Source organism: Citrus sinensis, chromosome 7 (assembly GCF_022201045.2).
Source record: "Citrus sinensis cultivar Valencia sweet orange chromosome 7, DVS_A1.0, whole genome shotgun sequence".
Classification (NCBI taxonomy): Eukaryota; Viridiplantae; Streptophyta; class Magnoliopsida; order Sapindales; family Rutaceae; genus Citrus; species Citrus sinensis.
Window position 1 is genome coordinate 4,490,063 of NC_068562.1, and position 18,540 is coordinate 4,508,602.

Genomic DNA, 18,540 nt, shown 5'->3' on the forward strand with positions numbered 1-18,540 from the left:
AAAATTAGTTAATGCATCTACCACCTGATTAGAAGCGCTCGATATATTATATAATTTAAAATCATATTTTGGTAAAAGAAATTGTTGCACCTCAAGGATAATCCAAAATAGCTCAGTACATGTAATTCGCTGTCTTAAAACGAACTGAGTAATGAGCAATGAATCCAACTCCATTATTGACGGAGATGAATCAATCTCACAAGCAAGTCACAAACCAAAGCGTAAGGCTTCTGCCTCAGCAATATCAACTTCATCAAATAGACACCTACCTCAACTCCAACCTATATCAACCCTAACAACCAATGCACCACAAACCATCATTCCACATTGAACATCTACCGGAGCATCAGTATTAAGCTTGAAAGTGGGACTCAAACCTCGCCGGAGAAAATAAATTCAAAAAATTTAAGAGAAATTACTTAAGTTTCTATTTAACTCCCATTAAAACTATTAGGATAGTCCCATTAGATCAATAAAAGTAGTCCCTTTATATTCATAAACTCAAAGTTTAAACTTAAACTTTAGGAACTACAAAAATCTACCTTTTAATTAAAGAAGTGAAAACTCAAAATAAACCCATATAAATGATTTTACTGTAATTTACTATTTTCTTAAAAATCTAATTTTCACACCTTATTATTATATAAGTTAGTTTTCGATAAATTTTTTTTCTGAATCTTCCACTAACTGCTAAGCACCAGAACCCAAATTCAAATCATCCAAATTACTGCCGCCCACAAGGCCACAAGTTATAACGGCTCACATGAACAGAATCCTCTAAAACCTCTCCGCGAGCCACGACACAAGGAGGAGACGAGGCAACCCCATCGTGTAAGAGTAAGATCCGATTTCTGTCACTCCAAATACTCCACGTAACTAAGATCAGCAACTGTAACTCTTTGATGGGAGGTAAATCGAAAAAAATTCAAAAGCAGCCTAAAGACAGACCCAATGCGCCGAAGACGCTACATTTACAAAGGGTGTCAATAGCCACACCTCATGAGCATGCTCAGAATAAAACAAAGCATGTAAAGAAGTCTCACCTGGCTCATCTCATAGCTTACGCATTGATTCTAAAACAATTTTCTTTACCATCAATTTCAGCATCGTGGGAAGCAAGTGAAAGAGAGCACTCCATGAAAAACTGTTACTACGCTTGATCTTAGCGGAAAGGTCGAGAAAGATATGAATTATCCAAATACTTTGGCTGCTTTTTATTCAATCCCCCGGTTAAATATCAGGCGCACGCCGATAAATTCCGCCAAGGAGCATTCCTTATCTTTGGTTACTCTCATCGTGCTTATCACTGGCTTATGCATTCTGCCCGCCCTTCATTTTACCATTATAAATAAGAGAAAGTACTTAAAAAATAAGCTATACTAATGGGACATGTGTTGAGATTATTCAGTGTGTAGGGCTTCTAATGGGGATAGAATCTGCTAATTTAAATCTTGCTTTTCTTGAATCATTTTTGCCAACAACCTTCTTTTATTCATTCAAGTTTCTGCGGTAAACAGCAGATAAGATTTGATGAAAGAGAGAGAGAGAGAGCACTTTACAAACCCCAAAAGCCAATAATTAGGAATAAATTATCTAATATAATACACTACATGCAACTCAGAACTCAGAACTCAGAAGGGAAAAAAATCATTAACAAACAGCAAAGCAAGTTTGAATGATGAAAACTTCCATTAACACCCCAGAAATGCATCCTTCTGAAATTATATCACAGACATCCACAAAGAAAGAAGAAGAAAAGGGATAAGTAAAAATAAGTCCTCTCAGCTCTTTGACTTTGAATGTTTGACAAGCCAATCAATTACGGAGTCAATGTTGGTCGAGTTCTTGCATGAGATCATAAAGCAGCAAACTTCTCTGTCGGTGATGGATTTTAGTCCCCTGCAAAGCATCAATCCTCTTTTAGCACTAAGATAATGCCTACTTCATAAGAGATGTAATCATTTCATCTACAGCATTCACAATAAATGGGTGCTCTTTATTGTTTCACTAAAAAATTCTCATTAGAAAAGTAAAATGTCTCACATTTCATCAGTTAAAGCCTGTTTAGATAGAGCTCCGGGTTTGTCAATCTTGTTCCCTAGCACCAGTAAAGGGATACCACTAAGTGAGGGTTTGTTCAGCAAATCATGAAGTTCACTTCTTGAAATGCTCAGGTTGTCAGGATCAGCAGCATCAACCACATAACTGCAGGAGAGATCAGTTAATATAACTTGCTAAGCCTACACAAAACTAAATATTCCTCCATATATGATTGCTGAATTTATTTATAGAGAACTCATTCATATATTATTGAAAACACGGCTTTGTCAAGAAAGAGAGCTGTGATTGATATTAATAGATAAAGGTTCAATTTATCAAGAAATCAGTTTTTAATAGGAAAAACAACAAAAGATAATATTTTATCTTCAGGTTCAATGTATTAGAATAGCATTTTACTAAATCTATTAACAGAAATTGGTGACCACGCAATTTTATTTACTAGGAACTATTAACTACTTACAAAGTTCGGTAACTTTCAACCACATATTCAGAAATAATCATATACTCACCTTCATGGTATTCCTATAACAAGCGCAGCACATAATATTCCCTCATAAAATTTTGACCATACACATTTTTCTGTTCAAGTGAAAATATTTTCATTTCTCGCAAACATAAGCCACAGTTTCTAGAGTTTAATGTTCTAACCAAGTAATTCTTTCACCCGATCTCCTGAGTTTTCATGAATAAACTAGTGCTACTGACAAATACCAATTTTCCGTAAAAGTTACAGAAAAAGCAAACCAGTCAACCATTAATAACCAGCAAGAGATGATTTTGGTTTAGAGGAAGCATTCAAAAAATTAATATTGAGAGAGAGTATAAAAGATTCTTAAAAGAACATGAACAAGGTACTCGAATTTGACAATATAAAACATGAACTTGTCATCCTGACTGATAATAACTCAAAAAGATTAATGAAATACCATAGATGTTCAAGTAACTATGCATAAATAGACTTTAACGCTGCCACAAGTTTAGCGAAAAGAAAAGGGAACTAACATGAAGCCTAAAAATTGAGCAGCAATAGCATTTGGAGATAAAACCAAAAAATGGCTATAAAGAAGGTTTGGCTGATATAGTTAGTTTACCAAATTTGCAAAGTAGATGCTTGGAGAGACTATTAGACAATTACAAGTGAAAGTAGGTCCTTACACAATAGCAGAAACTGCCCGGCAATACCGCTCCCACATACTGCGGAATCTAGGTTGACCTCCAAGATCCCAAAGCTTAATTGTAACATTTCCTTTTGTCACTTTCCTCATGTTGAATCCGACCTGAAAATCATGCCATTAATATATTGATTTGACCATAAAGAGATCACGGTGCACCAGAATTAAATGGTGGAAAATATTCTCTTTTGTGAAGGTAAAAATCAAGCACAATTTTCTTGAAAGATACAACTCACCGTAGGGATCATGTCCTCGCTATATCCACCAGTCTGAAAAGGAGATAAGCAAACAAATTTTCAGCATATCAAACCGAAGTAGTGGACAAAAAGAAACTCATACTCGCACATCATTCCCTAATAATGCACTTACAGCAACAACATTTACAAGTGAGGTCTTTCCAGCATTCTGAAGTCCAATCAGGGACAGCTCCATTTCCTGTTTAAAAAAGAGGCTGCAGACACATATGAAGTGAAGTGAGCTGATGCAATATAAAGGATTAAGGTTAACTGGATGGAGCAAGTCAAACAAAAAATGGGCCTTTTGTCAAAACACTAGATCAATTGAAGGGACAACCAATAAGCTTTATTCAAATTTAGTATATTAGAAGTGCTCACTTAAGAAAAAAAATTAATAATAATAATAATAATAACAATAATCAATTTTCACCTCAGTAAAAGCCATATATATAACAAAAGAATACAAAGTGAGGCCGCCACTCGCAAAGCTATGAAAATCGTAAATAAGCACCATTAACACTTGAGTAAAGAACATTAATCCCAGAAAATAAAATATTGAAATGCCTAAAAGAGAAACCAGTATCTTGTCGGTTCATTGCTTCATTTGAATATCATGCATATTTTATTTTTCTCCCCTTCCGATTCCTCCTGATGCATTGATATGCATTAAATTGACTTCTTAACTCATAACCACAAAAAATTTAGAATCCCACTTATGCATTAAACAAGTACACGTTCATACCAATTCTATAGATGTAATTAACTCTGTAGCAGGATTCACCACTAGAAAGCCCAATAAGCATGTTTTATAGAATTCAGAAGAAAGAATTGAAATTCTTTTAACTTTTTTTCCTTGAATAGATAAATTCAAGAAGAAATTAACCATCTGTACCAGTGCTGATATTTTCTTACTTGAAAAATGCAGACTTTTGGAAGAAAAAGGCTAAAAACTAATGTTTTGACAACCATATGCACCAGAATTAATCGGGAAAAGACCATGACAGTCCATTAGAAATAACAGAATTGGCTCCCATTAACTATTGCCAAAATAGTTCCTTACATCTGCACACAACATATGTAAGCCAAAACTAATTCACCCAGAACAGAGTATTGAACTTTGTGTCCTCCAACAAGGTGACAGTTTTATCTAGGTGATATTAACGGAACACACAAAAATCTCCAATAAGCTTCCACTGTCACAACACTCGAACCCTTAAAAATATTTCACCATCGATCGGAATAAGCAATGTGAAGTCTTTATCACTTTAGACCAACATAAACAGGAGCTATTTATGAGAGACAAACAGTTCCAAACATGTTTAACATACAGAAAATCTGATTCAGTATCACAGAATAAAACACGGGCAAATCCCTTTAGCTTGCATGGCACTAATTATCCTCCAGCAATGGAGCTGTTAATATGGACAAACCTTTTCAATATGAAGTCCTAATGGAACATTTTCTTGAGTAACTAAGAGGATACAAGAGGCACGTATCCTTAATCTTACACGTGTCAGTGGTTAAAGCAACCTGCCATATCAAATATCCATAACCTAGGCTTGCTAAATTTAGAATCCGCAAAATCAACAGTTCCAACATTATCTGTGGCTTACCGACTGCTGGAGCAATTGCTTTGATCCAAGATTTAGTAAATAATTAATCTTGTTAACTTCTTCCATAACACTTTTTGCTCATTAAGTCTGCTAATAACATGTTTATCTGGGAAACATGTTACCATATTCAATGCCTCAAGCTCTTTATTATGTTTCAATTCCTTTGCTTTCCGATGAGTATTATTTTACAAGTAGCAGTTGTGTTTAACAATCCTAGGAACAAACAAAGAAACAAAAAAAGAGCTTATTAATCAGCGGAAACAACCTAAAATTACCACCAAAGGCAAAGCTTCATCAAGCATTATATATATATTCCAAACCAGAATACAGATTCAAACAATTACAAAGAATAATTTATAAGCTTGAGCTTGTAAATTAAAGTCCAGCTTTAGTTTCCAATATCCTTATCCAATTCTCTTATATTTAAGTTGGCAATGCAATGAAACCGTTCACTAAGAGTTCACACGGACGAAACAAATCAAAATCTCTCATCATTCATCAATCAATCAAATATTTAGAAAGAGAAAATGCAAACCTGCGGAGCCAATTCAGAAAAGCTTCCCACAATCCCATTGATAATGATGATGGTGATGACGATGATCACAGAATCAGAAACCAATTGAGATCTAAGCCTTGAATTGACCCCCCACTGATGAAGCTTCCTCCTTCGCTTGCGTCTACTGATTTACCGTATTCGTACGTTCCCACAAACTGACCAAATATACGTAACTTGAATGAATATGGTAATTATTACAGCAAGCGAGAATTATGCAATTAAAATAGGGATTTGAATTGCCGTAATTAAGATCAATCCAAAATTAAAATTTTCGGCCCGTAATCCTGACCGTTGATTTCAGGGAGTTACAATTCTGACGCTGTTGATTGGATTTGGATATTCAATTAACGGTTCAGATTTTTCAGGCGGTGCCGCGAACCAATTAGGAGAAAAGATAGTGGTTTGTGAAAAGAAAGGTTGAGATCGCTCCACGCTCGTTTCTATTGTGTGACGCATACGAACCAATCAATGTGAATCTTTTAAGCGGGTGATGCTAAAACGCGATTGGTTACGAATGCTTAGGCGGGTCCATTAAGTTTTGAATGGCTGAAGCCAGGCGGCCGACCAGCTTTGCCAACTGTGTCATCACTTACATACAACGGTCTGATTAAACGGTATTGTCAAATGTCAAATTCTAAAATTTAATCAGTAAAATAATAGTAATAATAACAATAATAATAATATCTAATAAGTTCGTAGAATATAATATGGTCGAGTGAATAAATAATATTAATCGACTATGCTGGAGCAATATGGAAATAGTATATCACAACTCAGCATTATAATTTTTATAAATATAAATAATTATTATGTGTGCACATGTGTGGCGGGCTCTTATTAATAGAGCTACCATATAAAATGTACATGCCCAAGTTTATTTGTTATTTATTTATTTATTTTCTGATCGCTTTAATTGCTAAAACCACCTGGATATGCTTATACTAAAAACTGGAGTATACTTGTACTTAAATTAGGTACAGGGGATCATGCATGTGATTTATATTGACTACTGTTTCCTACCTTCCGACTGATGCAATGACTAACGAGGCGCTGTCCCACAATTCCCCCTATTATGCCAATTGCATTTAAAAGGCTTATTCTTCCACCTTCTTTCACAGGCGAGCATGATTTTAACACCCCTCTAAATTCCTTATAAAATCTCTCTATACTTAAAATTATCTAAATAATTAAAGAAAACTTAACTAATTTTTTATTTTAAAAAAAATTAATCAAACACTTAAATAAATTATTATTTTAAAAATTCCTTTTTACACTCACTCGATTTCGTACTTATATTTAAATTTTGAATTTAATTGACGATACTTTTTCTTAGAAACTTTTAAGAACTTAAAATTACGGAAATAAAAATTTATAAGAAAAAAATAATTTTAAATTTTAAGATTTATATGCATTTTACAAATAAATATTTTAAAAAAATATTTTTTTAGGATGATATTTATTAACAAGATGATTTATTTTAATTTATGTGTCAGTGTCATATAAATTTGACTGAAATATTTTGGAGAATAAAAATTTAAAGAGTCAGACTATAGCACCCCTCCAAAGTACTTTTGAAACCCTTTTTTCAATTATATTCCATTTAATACCAAAAGTAGCCTTTTTCTAAATAAACGCTATTTTCATGTATAAATCTTATAATTTTTAATAATTATCTCACTCTTTCAGTCTTAATAATTGCATTCTTCTCTTCAAACTTTCTTTATTATTTAATTTCTAAAAAAAAAATCTAAAAGAAAAAGTAAGAAAAACCTTATAAAATATTGAATATTTTATGGGTCCAACACAATTTTATCATACATATAAATTTTGGGTGCAACAATTAATTTGAGAATCCTTAAAAAGTTATTTGTAGTGCGATAAAATTTTATTTAATTTATTTTCTCACAATGTTGTATCCTAATTTTGTTGCTACATATATTACAAGAGTATTATTTTGTCTTAAAAAATTGATTCTTAAATTTAGATTATTTTAATGATTAAAAAAAATTTATAGATTGATTCTTAAATTCAAATTATTTTACTGATTACAAAAATTTATATTGTGCAAGTAAAATGAAATTCAAAAAAGAAAGAAAATATAAATGAGATTAATTCTATTTATATTTTTCCTTAAATATAATTATAATATCATAAGAATTTTATAAGAACAAAAAATGGGTGCCAATAATCCAACTCAAATTTAAAAAGGATATTATAAGGACTTTTGAACGGTGGTAAAAGCTCCACTCTTCCTACTTCCCACCCCAGGGCCAACCTCATGAGAACGAATGAAGTCACAGCAGATGTTCGGTAGGCAACTCATATGTAGCTGGGATCAACAATTTAGTCCCAATTCCCAATTCATTCGGAGAAGCTGAGAATGGGCCCAATATTTGCATCATTCAAAGATGCAATAACTACTTTTATGATCATTTCAATTTTATCTCCTTTCATTTTTATCTCTCTAAACTGCAAATTGATATCTTCATGAATTTCAATCAAGTAAATTAAATGTTCTTAAAATGAAAAAAAAAATCTCAATTTATACTTTTTTTTAAAGCAATTAGATAAAATCTCTTGCAACTAATAACAATAATAATAAAACTCTTGCCAATAACATCAATTTCAAAGCCTAAAACCAAAAAAAAAAAAAAAACAGTTTAGACGATTGCTTTGCTGCCGTGGCCGATTTTGGATAAACTTTGCTTGCTTTCAACGAGAAAATAAGAAAAGAAAATTATAGTGGCTGAGCGATTAGCGACCCCAAAAAAGAAAAAAGTTGAGCGATTATGCGTTTCCAAAACCAGCAAGATGTTTTCCTTTAGCAGCTTTAATGGGAGATTGTCAATTTCCGCTCTATAGTAATCAATATTTTACTGTTTTTATAATAGCCAAAAACTTTCCTGATAGTATAAGTTTACAATATTACTATTTTTTTCAACTACTCTTTCATTTATATTTATTATAAATTAAATAAATCACATGAATATAAATTAAATAAAAAATTAAGCATTAAAAATAAAAAATATATGTTTTGATATGAGAAAAAAATTAATAATAAATTTTTTTTCTTGTACTTATTTATTTTGTAAAAATTTTCTTATAATAAATATATAAGAAAGTTACTATAAAATGGTAAAAAAATTATTATAAGAAAACTTGAATGACAAATAAAAATTTATTATAAGATAAATAATAAAATATTTTTCCTATACTTTTTACATTTAATTTTTAAATATTACAAAATGTTTATTATAAGAAAATTTTTACAAAATAAATAAGTACAAGAAAAAAAATTTTATTATTAATTTTTTTGCTCATATCAAAACATATATTTCTTATTTTTAATATTTAATTTTTTATTTAGTTTCTATTCATGTAATTTATTTAATTTATAATAAATGCAAATAAAAGAGTAATTAAAAATAAGGGTAATATTGTAAACTTATGCTGTCAATGGATTTTTTAGCCATTATAAAAACAACATGAGGATAAATAGTTTATGTTAATTACTGTAGGGGAGAAAGTGGCAATTCCCCCAGCTTTAATTGTACTGAAGTTACATTGGAATTACATGGGGTGTACTGATAAAGATAATTTATTTTTAATATTTTAGTAGAGTTGATTGAGAAATGATGTTAAATGAGATAAAATTAAATTAGGGTCGAAATATCACTGTTCTTAATTTTAATTCTTAAATATGTTAATTATCTATCGTATTATTTGCAAATGTCCATTGGTAAGAATCTCATCGTTTATTTATCAATATTTGCGGGGGAAAGGGAAGCCCACGGCATGCAAAAAGTTTGAAAAATGAAAGTGATATTTAAATTAGTTCTTACAGCGATGCCATCACATAACGATTACAATGTAAAAGACGATTATAAAAAAAAAAATCACATAATTCTGGTTCTGTTAAAAGAAGAGGCTTGCATACGAAGACACGAAGTCAAATTCTTCAACTATCATGAGCCGAAATTCCGGGTCGCGGATTCACCTCAAAACAAGTCACAAAACCATAGCCACAAGCTATTCTTACCTTACTCTCCAAGTCTTAGCTAGCCCAAGGGCTTTTATTTTTATCTCTAAAGTTAGAAAGAAAAAAAAAGCATTTCGATGCAACATTCGCTACCCTTTATTTTCAGTGTAGAAAATCTTCATCATCATGTCTAAACCAAATGGAGTTGTGGCTGCATTTATGCTCCTTTTGTTTTTAACCTCTGTTGTTTCGCCCAAGTTGGTAGTTTTTGGTTCATCTGCTCACGATGATGAGGATCATGAGCACGGCTTCAAGAGACCCGATCCTCTGCGTTTCAAGTACTATAGTGGAGGTTACAATGTTACAAACAAGCACTACTGGGCTGTAAGTTACTTGAATAGGCAATTCATTTTTTGCATGTCTCAAGCATAAATTGTGCCCCCCGTCCCACTCCCACTCACATGTAAAAATCTAAAACTTCACACTTTACATGTCTCAATTCATCAAGTGGGGATTAAAGTTATCAACTTGTGGAATCTGAAACTTAGAATTGATCATTAAGCGAAGTGTTCCTCTTTTAATGATGTTTCAGTCTGCGGCATTTACAGGAGTCCATGGATATGCAATAGCTGCGATCTGGGCGCTATCCGGGCTGGGGTTTGGCCTTTTCGTGAGGCTGAAGAGTCCAGGGAGTGGCTTTTTCTCAGATTCTGATTGTTGCTATGTCGTGATGTTCCTTTTGGTCATCTTGTTTACCGTTTTCACCATGTAAGTACCATTGTTGCATTACATGCAGGAACTGTCGTGAATTTCAATTCTCAGTCCAAGTCCAACACGGGAACGATAATTTTGTAATGGGGGTTTTGAACTCATCAAATTATAATTTGTGCAATATTGTGTATGTACTTTTCAATTCCAGAGTCGCTACAGGCTTCGTCCTCAAACAAAACCAAAGCTCCTTACAAAGGACCAATAAGTTAAAGAACACCATCCTCGAAGCAGGACAAGAGATGTGTAGTACCATCCAAAGAGTGATCAACAACATGACATTAATACAATCTCAATTGCTGAAGTATGATAAACAGACATCCCTCCTCTTGAATGTCACAATCCGTAGACTTGGAAACGAATCGCAAACCATCCAAAATTTTGTTCATAAAAATGGTCACTCCATTGAAAACGGCGTCCATGCTTCGTAAGCAGCATCTTGCTCTTTTTCCCGTAGTCAAGTTACTAGAAATTTATTCATTTCCTTACATATAGAAATCAATAATAATAATTATTATTATTTTGATGTGGCACAGGCAAGCATCACATGTTGTGATTCTAAGCATCAACTTGATCTCGGTGGTCGCAGCAATTGGTAATAAACTTCATCATACGCGAACTAGCCCTTGACATATGGTGTTAGAGACTAATGGTTATTTGCTGCTTTGGCTCAGTTCTGCTCCTGTTGCACTGGCATCACGGATTCATCACGTAAGTCAATTTTGCATGTGTCCCACCCACGGTCATTTTCCTCAGCTCAATTAAATTAACTCGGTAAAAGCCTTAATTTTCTGACCATTTTTTCGGGTAAAATTCCAGTATAATTATCCTCTGCTGGATCTTAACTACTCTGTGCTGGGTTTTGACAGGCTTTGATTTCTTCCTGCATAAGTGAGTTAGTACATAGTTAGTTAGTTTGAACTTGAAGCTGTAACTCCAAATCCGTATGTAATTAATTTGTTAAATTCTCACACGGCAATACAGTTTTGCAGAAGACACATGCTCAGCTTTTGAGGATTTTGAGCAGAATCCCCAAAATAACAGTCTGAGCGTCATATTACCTTGCATGAATTCAACACATTCAGATGAAGTATTATCAAACATAGGCTACATTATTCATAAGTTCATAAGCGAGGTACTACGTAGGAGTTCATTTATTCACTTCATTCGTTTACATATACCCTTGCAGAGGCTGCAATGCGTGCCTATAGATTTATGCGTGTGTTGTTTTTGCAGATCAACAAAACTATAGATCGTGTGTATTTGTCATTCGGATTACATCAACAAGTTGACGGTCTATTCGGATCTGGGAAGATATGTGACCCTTTCTCAGCTGGTAATTGCACATATGTGCCAGAAAAATGCGCCAAGGATGACATTCAAATTGGTGAATTACCCAACGTAAGCAAACGATTTCATGAACTGATCATTTATGATAGCAAAGGCAAACTTACTTTTGGCAGAAAATTCCATTGTAGGTTCTTTCGGGATTCACCTGCTACGGGGAGAATTCTATTAAAAATTGCCTGAGACAAGGAAAATTTATCCCCCAGAATGCTTATGACAAAGCTAGGGCTTACAGTGAATCGGTGCAGGGCATGCTAGACATTTATCCTGACTTGCAAAGCTTGACAAATTGCACAATCGTGAAGACCACATTTGCTGAAGTTGCCGTGAACCAATGCACATCATTTAAGTTTTCGATTCGATTGCTATGGTCATGGATGCTGTCTCTTTCTATTTTTATGGTGGCTTTGATAATTTCTTGGGTGGCAAGAGCTTGGCAAGATAAGGGAAGACACTTTTCCAGATGCTCCATCATCCCCAATCCCCCAGATAGATTATAGATCATAAATTACAACTTAACATTTTAAATGTACATTGCGAAATCCTTCCAGAGTTTTCATCCGGCCTCGGTAAGAGCTAAAATAACAGGCTTATACTACTTATATATTAGAATCTTATTTTTTATTTGAGATTAGAGGATTTTTAAAGATTTTGTACTGTATATGTTAGTTTTAGTGTGTAAGTAGAATTTAACTGCTTTTATATTTTTATATACTAATCATCAATTTATTTTTTTTATTTATGAGAATAATATAATATAAATCTACTAATACTATAATTACAATTTCGCGAGACTCATGTTCATATGATCCATTTAAATTTAATTTAAAATTTAATATAATTTTATCAATATTACAAATAAAAATTTGTCGAAACATACAGTTCGTTTGAAACCCAATCGGAAAATCATAACACAATTATGATTTTTTTCATTTTGAATGGTTTAGGCATCATTTTGTGCGAACTGTAATGAAGCTATTTATTTGTGATGCTCAAATTTGGTCAACTAATCACAAAATTTAGATGCCCATCTGTGTCAACGGGACGCACCTACCTTCATATCTTTGAATGGCAGCAACACCTACTACCCATTATGCGAATAGATCACATAAATGGGACGGTTTTCATTAAATAGCAGCAAATTTAAGGAAGTGATCGGTCTAAAGGATTACATTTATTACACCGTGTTTTTTTTTTTTTTTCTTTAACAAATATGACTAAACAGCTTGCACCTTTTATTGCACCTTTGATTATAAGGAAATGAACCACATCATATAATACATTTTCTATTTCAAGAGCTCAAGATTACAAGCCATTATTGGGCACTAATATACATATATATATTTTAGATGATTATTGGGCACTGATATATGTTCCACTTTATTTGTTGTTCACTTGTTTGAATTATTGGTTGGTTATTATATTATTAAAATGGATTAAAATTTTAATATCTTGCTCGAAAAAGAAATTATTAATGTGTGATTTGTTACATAGTTACTGTCACTTGTGTAAGAAGCATTGACTGCACCCGAACTTTAAAAAAAGTTAACTGTCAAAATGTCATTGGATACTGTTAATTTAGTAACTTCTTAACAAAGAACGAAGGCAGACTCGTTCGTTCATTCATTCATTAATTAAGCGCACTCACATGCCGTAGCCATATCCATGGGACACCTCAAACTCAAAGTCTAACAAAGCAGGCAGCACAACTCAAAGAGATTAAATTAAGCAAGGCCAAGTTTTGTTCGTTAGGGAGTCACAATCATCATTTTCAGATCCGGTTGGAGTTGGAAACAAAACCAACCCAGCAAGCAACTTCCCTTGTAGTTCATAGTTATTGAGTTACCAAGCTTGAGCCTTGAGCTGGGATACGATTTTATTGTTTTGATAACTGATATAATTATATTACTTCTTTTCAAGTTTCAACTTTGAAAAGGAGTTTTAGAAGAAAAACCCATGTCTGGAAATTATGTTCAACTCATGTTTCGCGTGCTGTCAGGTAAGTTTTTTTTTCACTTTGCTCTGTCTTTTGTCTTATTTATTTATTCCTTTTGAACGTTTTAAGTATGGGTGTTTTGATTTTTTATTTTTTTTCTGCTTTGAGGGTTTAAGCTGTGTAAGTGGATCTGCTATGCGAGATTGAGCAATTGGTACTATTGTTAATTGAAGTTGGTATTGAGACGGATATGATTGTTTGATGATTGATTATCGATAGCTGGTTTTTCTCATGTTGAAGTGATAAAAATAATAATAATAAATAATAAAATGCCCCGCTTTTCTTTATTTATAGATAAACGTGTAAAACTAACTTCATTGTCCAATATTTAGGAAGTTTTTGTGGTAACAGACACTGGATTTATTGTTTTTATATTGATCTTTTTTTTTTTCCCCACTGGCTTTAATGTTTATGAGTAAGCATGAAGCTGGGATTGAATTTAATTCTCTTCCCATTTTGAATTTTTGGCAATTTTTTAACTAAATCATGAAGTTAATAACCCGGTATATTTCATTTTATCCACCAATGATCCTGTATGGCAATCATGAAAGAGCGCAATTTGAGAAATTTAGGGGATTTTTTACAATCAAATCAGTTATATGAAATTCTTTATCATGATATTGCTCAAAGTTTCTGAAAATGATAGCTTTTTGACCAAATAGAGATTAGCATGGTTGTGACTTATGTTTGGTCGGGTTTATTATCTCCGTAGGTTGCATTTTCTTAATTGCAGCATTATCTTGGGGATAAAAAGGAAGAGAAAAATGAGGATGAGGAACAAATACAAAAAACCAACCACTTTCCCTTGCAATGCAGGGAGCAAATGTTCAGTGTCTATCATATTGTGGATCTTGGCGGGATTTCTTCTTCTGCTTCACTTCTTCTCCCTTGTTAGTCATAAAGATGGGACAAGCGGAGAAATCGAATTGCACATCAGTCATAACCCATCATTCCGTGAACTAGTAGAGGTAGAAGAGGAGAATATTCAGATTCCCCCACCTAGGGGAAAACGATCACCACGTGCTGCTAAACGAAGACCTAAGCGGACAACCACACTGATTGATGAATTTCTTGATGAGAATTCACAACTTCGGCATGTCTTCTTCCCTGATATGAAAACTGCTATAGATCCAATGAAGGATAATGGGAACGATAGCTTCTATTACTACCCCGGCAGGATTTGGTTGGATACCGAGGGAGCGCCCATTCAAGCTCACGGAGGAGGTATATTATATGATGAGAGGTCGCGCACATATTTTTGGTATGGAGAGTACAAAGATGGACCCACCTACCATGCTCACAAGAAGGCAGCAGCACGAGTTAGTTTTCTTCTTAAATTGATTGTCATATTTGAATAAAGCATGTTGCTAATTACTAGGATCACCTTCCTATGGAGACACTTCACATTGCTTATGTCTCTCACCACGTTTCTTGCTTTTATCGTTCACTAGGTTCTTATTGCATGCATTTGGAAAAAGAGCTTATGCAAATTTATAGAACTAGCGTGTGTGTGTGTTTGTGTGTGTCTATATATTTTTTATTTTTTATTATTATTATTTTCAGAAATTTCATATGATTGGTATCTCATCTAGGATTTTATTTGCCTTTAGATATGTCTGGTTTCTCATATTGGGATTTTCTTCTTTTGTGGATCTTAGGTGTTGAGGACAGGGGTTTTTAGTTACTTACTGGGTTAAAAAAGGGGGCCATCATTTTAATGAAATCAGTTTTATTTCGTAGGACAAGATATTGGTATTGCATATAGTATTGAGGCATCTGCAATACTGGTGTTTTAGGCATTTTCTAGCTTCCATGTTGGAAATTCCTGTAGGGTGCAGTTGCTATATACTTCTCTGGAACTTTATTCTGGAAGAGCTATTTGTCCTCTTTGTGCTTGTCTCACTTTTTCTTAATATTTAATAGATAACTTAGAGAGAGAGACAGATTACTTGGGATTTGGTCCTATTATTGAGTTGTGGCTTTCTTTTTCAGAAATAAGTAATAATGAAATATTCTTTGGAATAATACTTCCAGCAAATTAGTAAGTTTCATCAAATGCCATTGCTGGATGTTAATACTCTCAACGTACATGAGATTTCAGCTTAATAATTTCTTTGTTATGAGAATAGTTCCACTTATGTACATGGTCGGAGTATTTTCTTTTTCTCATGAATCACTCATCTCTGATGTGGTGCAAATTTTCAAATTGTTGACTTTCTTTTGTGCTCAGATGTGAGGCCAACAGCTGCACTACACCATGAGCGTTGATACGTAGGAGTTAGAGGTGTAGAGATTGAGGATGCGTGAATGCCTCAGTAAAACTGTAAATTAAAGCATGAGATTTAGCACCCGATAGTATACCCCTGTACATTTTCTTAACGACATTTCCTATCTATTTTGTTGAACATGCTTTCACCCATGACACAGACCCTCTTCTTGCTGCTATAGTTGTCTTTAACATTATGTTTAGCTCAATTAAAAGTGGTATCAGGTGTGAGACTTCACATAGAAATTCATGAAGATACAGAATTAAGAATATAGACCATTTTGATCCTATTCTGCTACTAAGAATCTGTTATGTCATTTTGTCGTGTCATGCCTTCACATGCACTGGTGACTTAGCTATATTGCCTTACCATTTCATGTCATCATAGTCCCTGATTTCAGTATCTATAGGACGGATAGTTCACTTTTCACTGTTTACTTCAAATCTAGCTTGCTATTTCCAAGAATTTTTTCATTGAATTGTTGAATCCTTAATCCAGGTTGACATCATAGGAGTTGGTTGCTATTCCTCTAAGGACATGTGGACGTGGAAAAATGAGGGCATTGTGTTGGCAGCAGAAGAGACGAATGAGACACATGATCTCTACAAATTAAACGTGCTTGAGCGGCCTAAAGTTATTTACAATGACAGAACTGGAAAGTATGTAATGTGGATGCATATTGATGATTGCAACTACACTAAAGCTGCTGTTGGTGTCGCCATTAGCGATTACCCAACTGGTCCATTTGATTATCTTTATAGCAAGCGGCCTCATGGATTTGACAGCAGAGACATGACGATCTTCAAAGACGATGATGGTGTGGCATATCTTGTCTATTCTTCTGAGGACAATAGTGAACTTCACATTGGACCGTTAACCTCGGATTATCTGGATGTCTCAAATGTTGTGAGACGGATTCTTGTGGGACAACACCGGGAAGCCCCGGCTCTATTTAAGCACCTGGGCACATACTACATGGTCACCTCTGGTTGCACTGGATGGGCGCCAAACGAAGCACTGGTGCATGCAGCCGAGTCAATCATGGGGCCATGGGAGGCTATGGGAAACCCATGCATTGGTGGGAACAAAGTGTTTCGGCTTACAACATTTTTTGCACAAAGCACGTATGTGATTCCTTTGGCAGGGCTTCCAGGTTTGTATATTTTCATGGCAGATCGGTGGAATCCTGCTGACTTGAGGGAATCGAGATACATATGGTTACCGTTGATAGTTAGAGGGCCAGCTGATCGGCCACTTGAGTATAATTTTGGGTTCCCTTTATGGTCAAGAGTATCAATTTACTGGCATAAAAAGTGGAGACTTCCTTCCAGATGGAGCGGTTAATATGATTTTACGTCCTTTTTCTAAATGATTTTAGTGTATCATATTCATATATCGAGGCTCTTGATTATTCTCTCACTGGTCCTATTTGTTGCGTTTCCATTTCAAAAGCTTTTGGCGTTTGGCTCACACGGCAACAATACCGAGTTCAATGTTCAGTCTTTGAGCACGGCCAGTGAACCTATACATTGTTTGTTTATGTGATGGATGTTAATACTAGTTTTGAGGAGGATGGAGTGTTTATGGAGTAGATAATGAAAAGAAATCTCATTTCTGGAGAAGTTTTAGCAAATAATGTAACTATTACTTTCAATAGTTTTTATGTGAGATCTTTCAAGCTAGAAAATAGATTCACTACATTTGTAATTTGAATTTTCAAAATCTACGCGTATAATTATAGTTATATAATATGCATATGCCATAACAAAAGTTATCTATGACTGTTTTACCGTGCTGTGTTATTTTGTATTGGTGAATTTATATTGGTGATGCATTAGTTAAAATACAAATTATGTATCCCAGTTGTGTAAAGGCTTGTTTTTTAAACGTCTAAAGTTTAGAATTTTATTAATTTCACACTTTTTAAAAAACATACTCTTTTTTTTTGGTAACTTATGTGTTAGATATTTACATTTGAGTAAAAAATGTACACTTTTGTGTTTTTTTTTTAAAATCAAAATAGAAAAAGATCTGAATAAAAAATAAATATCGTATTTCTAAAATATTACTACTAAAAATGCTTATTTCCTAAACTATAAAGTTAGTGCTCTTTTTTTTTTTTTAATTCTGAAATATAAAGATATATGTGACAAACAAATCATGTTTGAGTTTTTTTATTTATAAAAATAAATGAGTGGTCTGATATTTTTTTAAAAAAAATGTAATCTAAACATTTATATTCAAACTCATTCAAATTTGAGGGAAAAAAAACCAAAAATAAAAACAGAGATTACGTGGGTATTCACTTCTCTTTTTACTATTTTCCCACAGTTGGGTTTTGCCGATTGTTTAAGATGGGCGAGATCAAGCACTGCTCAATTGGGCCAAGATGTAGCGAGGCCCAGAAAGAGGGCCTAAGGCCTGTGTGTAGTGGACATATATATATATATATATATATATATATATATATATAAACCAAAGAAAGAAGCCTAACTAAGCCAAAGAAGGAGCAATGGGCCAATCCTGACCCGTTCTTTATCTGAAG

At 33.6% G+C, this 18,540-nt stretch overlaps 3 protein-coding genes across 6 annotated transcripts; 2 read left to right on the forward strand and 1 right to left on the reverse strand.

Annotated features, from left to right (window-relative positions):
- Positions 1 to 1,668: 1,668 nt before the first annotated feature.
- Positions 1,669 to 5,842, reverse strand: LOC102624447 (ADP-ribosylation factor-like protein 8a). Of its 2 annotated transcripts, none has more exons than XM_006466382.4 (6): positions 5,618 to 5,842; positions 3,603 to 3,684; positions 3,470 to 3,502; positions 3,217 to 3,338; positions 2,044 to 2,205; positions 1,669 to 1,899 (listed from the first exon to the last, which is right to left on the reverse strand). In XM_006466382.4, the coding sequence occupies exons 1-6, from the start codon at positions 5,653 to 5,655 to the stop codon at positions 1,782 to 1,784; spliced, it is 555 nt and encodes a 184-aa protein (XP_006466445.1). In that variant the 5' UTR covers positions 5,656 to 5,842; the 3' UTR covers positions 1,669 to 1,781. The 2 variants fall into 2 exon arrangements, with proteins under 2 accessions (XP_006466445.1, XP_015388270.1); XM_015532784.3 differs by lacking the exon at positions 5,618 to 5,842 and adding an exon at positions 5,083 to 5,106.
- A 3,648-nt stretch (positions 5,843 to 9,490) lies between these two features.
- Positions 9,491 to 12,443, forward strand: LOC102624167 (hypothetical protein). The gene is made up of 9 exons (XM_006466381.4): positions 9,491 to 10,001; positions 10,210 to 10,385; positions 10,537 to 10,812; positions 10,922 to 10,980; positions 11,060 to 11,096; positions 11,205 to 11,276; positions 11,370 to 11,520; positions 11,622 to 11,786; positions 11,864 to 12,443. The coding sequence occupies exons 1-9, from the start codon at positions 9,804 to 9,806 to the stop codon at positions 12,230 to 12,232; spliced, it is 1,503 nt and encodes a 500-aa protein (XP_006466444.2). The 5' UTR covers positions 9,491 to 9,803; the 3' UTR covers positions 12,233 to 12,443.
- An 897-nt stretch (positions 12,444 to 13,340) lies between these two features.
- LOC102623877 (uncharacterized) lies at positions 13,341 to 17,765 on the forward strand. Of its 3 annotated transcripts, none has more exons than XM_015533575.3 (3): positions 13,341 to 13,731; positions 14,441 to 15,047; positions 16,494 to 17,765. In XM_015533575.3, exons 2-3 carry the CDS (start codon positions 14,493 to 14,495, stop codon positions 17,337 to 17,339), a joined length of 1,401 nt encoding a protein of 466 aa, XP_015389061.2. In that variant the 5' UTR covers positions 13,341 to 13,731; positions 14,441 to 14,492; the 3' UTR covers positions 17,340 to 17,765. The 3 variants fall into 3 exon arrangements, with proteins under 3 accessions (XP_015389061.2, XP_015389062.2, XP_015389063.2); XM_015533576.2 differs by having other exon boundaries at positions 14,462 to 15,047; XM_015533577.2 differs by having other exon boundaries at positions 14,545 to 15,047.
- The last annotated feature ends 775 nt before the right edge of the window (positions 17,766 to 18,540 follow it).